The 3,349-nt window shown below is 36.3% G+C and overlaps 1 protein-coding gene across 4 annotated transcripts in view; it reads left to right on the forward strand.

Moving 5' to 3' along the window:
* Positions 1-3,349, forward strand: part of ERG (ERG, ETS transcription factor) — a 326,982-nt gene that overhangs the window by 297,921 nt on the left and 25,712 nt on the right. For 3 of the 4 annotated variants that reach the window (XM_019525075.1, XM_019525073.1, XM_019525076.1), the window contains 2 exons: positions 314-517; positions 1,444-1,524. In XM_019525075.1, the coding sequence (XP_019380620.1) occupies positions 314-517; positions 1,444-1,524 (285 nt within the window). The remainder of the gene's footprint in view (positions 1-313; positions 518-1,443; positions 1,525-3,349) is intronic. The other variant, XM_019525077.1, reaches the window with a different exon arrangement.

A 3,349-nucleotide genomic window follows, 5' to 3' on the forward strand; every position in this document is an offset into this window, starting at 1 on the left:
CCAGCTAGGCGCACACTGGAGCACCCTTATGCTCCAGCCAGCCCCTCCATAGAACGTTGAGCTTAGTCAGAGCACCCCAGGCGGGCTGGCTGACCCTACAGGCCTGCTGCCACCCGGTACTGCTCTGACCCAGCTCAATGTGCTGTGGTTCCAGGCACAAGTGTAAATGATATGTACATGTAAATGATATGCATTGGTAAACAGAGTTTATTGCTTTGAATTGCACGTGTAGATGCACCCAGTGTATAGTAATTTGCTATTGGTCTACCACATCAGATAAAAATTGATAACAGTATGTTTGTAAAACCATCAGATCCTACACTGTGGAGCACAGACCACGTGCGTCAGTGGTTGGAATGGGCTGTGAAGGAATATGGTCTTCCAGACGTTGACATCTTGTTGTTCCAGAACATCGATGGGAAGGAGCTATGCAAAATGACCAAAGATGACTTCCAGAGACTCACCCCCAGCTATAATGCAGATATCCTCCTCTCACACCTACACTACCTCAGAGAGAGTAAGAAAATTTTCTCACTTTGCAGTAATGGTTGGAACAAACCTCTCAACCTTTTCAGTAGTAATGCCTTTGAATTTGAAATGCCAAAGGTCTCTACCTCAAGTGTCACTGCTTGTGACAATGTTCTGTAAGGCTTAGTCCAAACCCTGTTGAGGTTGATGGAAAGATTCCATTGACTGCAGTGGGCTTTTGGTCAGGCTTGTTGTGATTACTTATAGAAACGAGATTAGAAATGTCTCAAAATGTCTGAGACAAAGATCAATTTGAACCCCAGCATATTCATCTGCATAGTATAGGAAGAAAATAAAGTGGGATTTGATGATAATGTTTTTTCTGGTCACATGCTCTTTCCTTTCTATTGTACATATGAGGACATTAAATGAGAGTGAAAACATTGATTTATAAAGGATAATTCCAGGCATGATTCTTTGAACATGTAGGCATCTGTTCTACTTTCTATAGGTGCATGTAACTCACATTGAGCCTAGTAGGAGATTATGTATCTCCATGAAGAAGAGCCCCCTCAAATGGAGCCAAAGGATGTGTAGCCCATGGCTAATATTCTAAGGGCAACCAATTTAAATGTTTAAGGCCTCACATGAGAATATTTTGCAAATCTGTATCATTAAAAACACAAAATAGGCAAGTATGGTTTTAAAAAAAACAAAAAACCAAGCATTGCAACACCAGTGTGGTGCAGTCTTCTCCACACTCACACTGACAATCAGTCATACATATGTATGAATAATATTAATTAAATGAATACCCTTGTTTAAGTTTAACATTCACACCTGCCCTGCCAACAACAGAACTAAACCGTTTGGTAGTAGACACTTATAAAAATAGTCCTATCAGGGGAAATGGTTTTAAAAGATAATTCTCAGTTTTTTTTTCATTTTGGTGTTGCTTTTTGTTTTGTTTTGTAGCTCCTCTTCCACATTTGACTTCAGATGATGTTGATAAGGCCTTACAAAACTCTCCACGGTTAATGCATGCTAGAAACACAGGTAATGCTGGCACTGCTCCCATTCCTATAGGTCATCTTCTAAAAGCACAGGATTCCTGTTTATGAGTTGCATGCTAAAAACAGAAATGGTAAATTAGCAAGGAGCACTGCACTAGCCCAAGAGCAGACTTGTGAAGATCATCTTATAGTACTGGTAATTAAGTGTGGTGGGAGGGGGTTTCTCCCATGCAGTATACTGCATCATATATTTAAATAGCATTTTATTACAAAAGTAATTAGCCATGAATAAGCAGGAATTTTATTTTTCCCCATTATAGAAAAATGGGAAATAGTACTGGCTCTTTTCAAAATGGAATATTTCCATTTTAAGCTTTTAATTAAAACCATGCCAACAAAGAATAGAATCTTCTGAATTTTAAAAAGGGTTTTATAGTTTGCAAAATGTGAAAGCTTTGTATCTTTTTAAAGAAAAAAATCCTATTTATCATGGTAATCCATTACCCACACTAATACTATGCCTGGGTATTTTTTAATGGAACAAAAATTACATTTTATGAAGATGCCTTTCTAATAATGTTTTTCAGACTTGCTTCTTGAGTATTATACTCTGCTGAAGCCCCACGAAATGCCGAATCTTTTATCAGTGCACTGCTTTATAGATACATGTATTTTAAGATCATCATATATATTGTTTATATGAGCTATTCCCAAAGTCTTAATAAAGTTTTATGATGATTACCATTCAGATTTTTTTAAATGTACAAAAAATATTAATATTAACCCTTCTATTAAACACTCCAGGCAAGTATGGAGGGTAGGTAGAACTATGAGAAACACTTCTAAAATGTGTATTGTTTTCTGCAAAAATTATCTGATTCAAAGTATTTATAAAAATCAATGTAAAGTCTGTGTTGTTCTAGCATTTGTACAGTAGAGGATTACTGTTTGCTTAAATAAACATCCTGGGTATTGTATCATCATGCCTGAGGGTATTAGGTACCTACAGTGACCAGAAATAACAATTTTCCAGAAATGGAAATGTGCTAGTAAAAAAAAAAAGAAAGCATTTTTTTTTCTGTTTCATAATTTATCTAGTTTTTTACTCAGGTCATTAGAAATGAGTGTCCCTAAAGAATTACCCAGTACTTGCTCAAAGATCAGGTGTTTTTTGGCTAAGGTTAAATGATAAATATCTGATGTATACTCTCTGTGCACTGTATCCCTGATCCAAAATCCACTAAAGGAATGTGAGTCTTTCCATTGATTTGAGTAGGTTTTGGAATAAACCTTTAAATGTAATTTTTTAAATGTAGCCTTTTCCATCTCTAACATTCACAATAGCCATTTTCCAATGAGCTTCTGTGCACAGTTATCTAACGATTCCCTATTTTACCAGACACCTGCAATATTATTGAGAGTGTTGAGTTCATTTGGCCAAAACCAAATAATCTGCATATATTCATATATTGCTGGGATTATTGATATACTAGTCTTACTTAAGCAATGCTTACGGCAACATGATTATTCAGTTGTATAAGAAAAAGGAACAATATCCTGTGTGGGTCAAAATCTGAGGTGGGATTTTCAGTGTGGCCTGAGGGTAGTCTAGTGTCCAATCTCTATTAATATCAATGGCAATCAGGCGCATAACGCAATTAGGCCTCCTTCAAATTCCTAGTCATGGTAATTGTAAATTAGTTAACAAGGAGAATGTGATTTTAATGCCTGAAATAGTCAGAAAACATGTTTTTGTATCAAAGTGGATGTATACTGTTTCTCACTGTACATAGAGAATTAATTATCTGAGATCCTGACCCAAAGCCAATTTGAATAAACGAAAAGACTCACTGGCTTCACTGGGCTTT

The sequence above is a fragment of the Gavialis gangeticus genome, unplaced genomic scaffold (genome assembly GCF_001723915.1).
Source record: "Gavialis gangeticus isolate Ggan-Ray unplaced genomic scaffold, GavGan_comp1, whole genome shotgun sequence".
Classification (NCBI taxonomy): domain Eukaryota; kingdom Metazoa; phylum Chordata; order Crocodylia; family Gavialidae; genus Gavialis; species Gavialis gangeticus.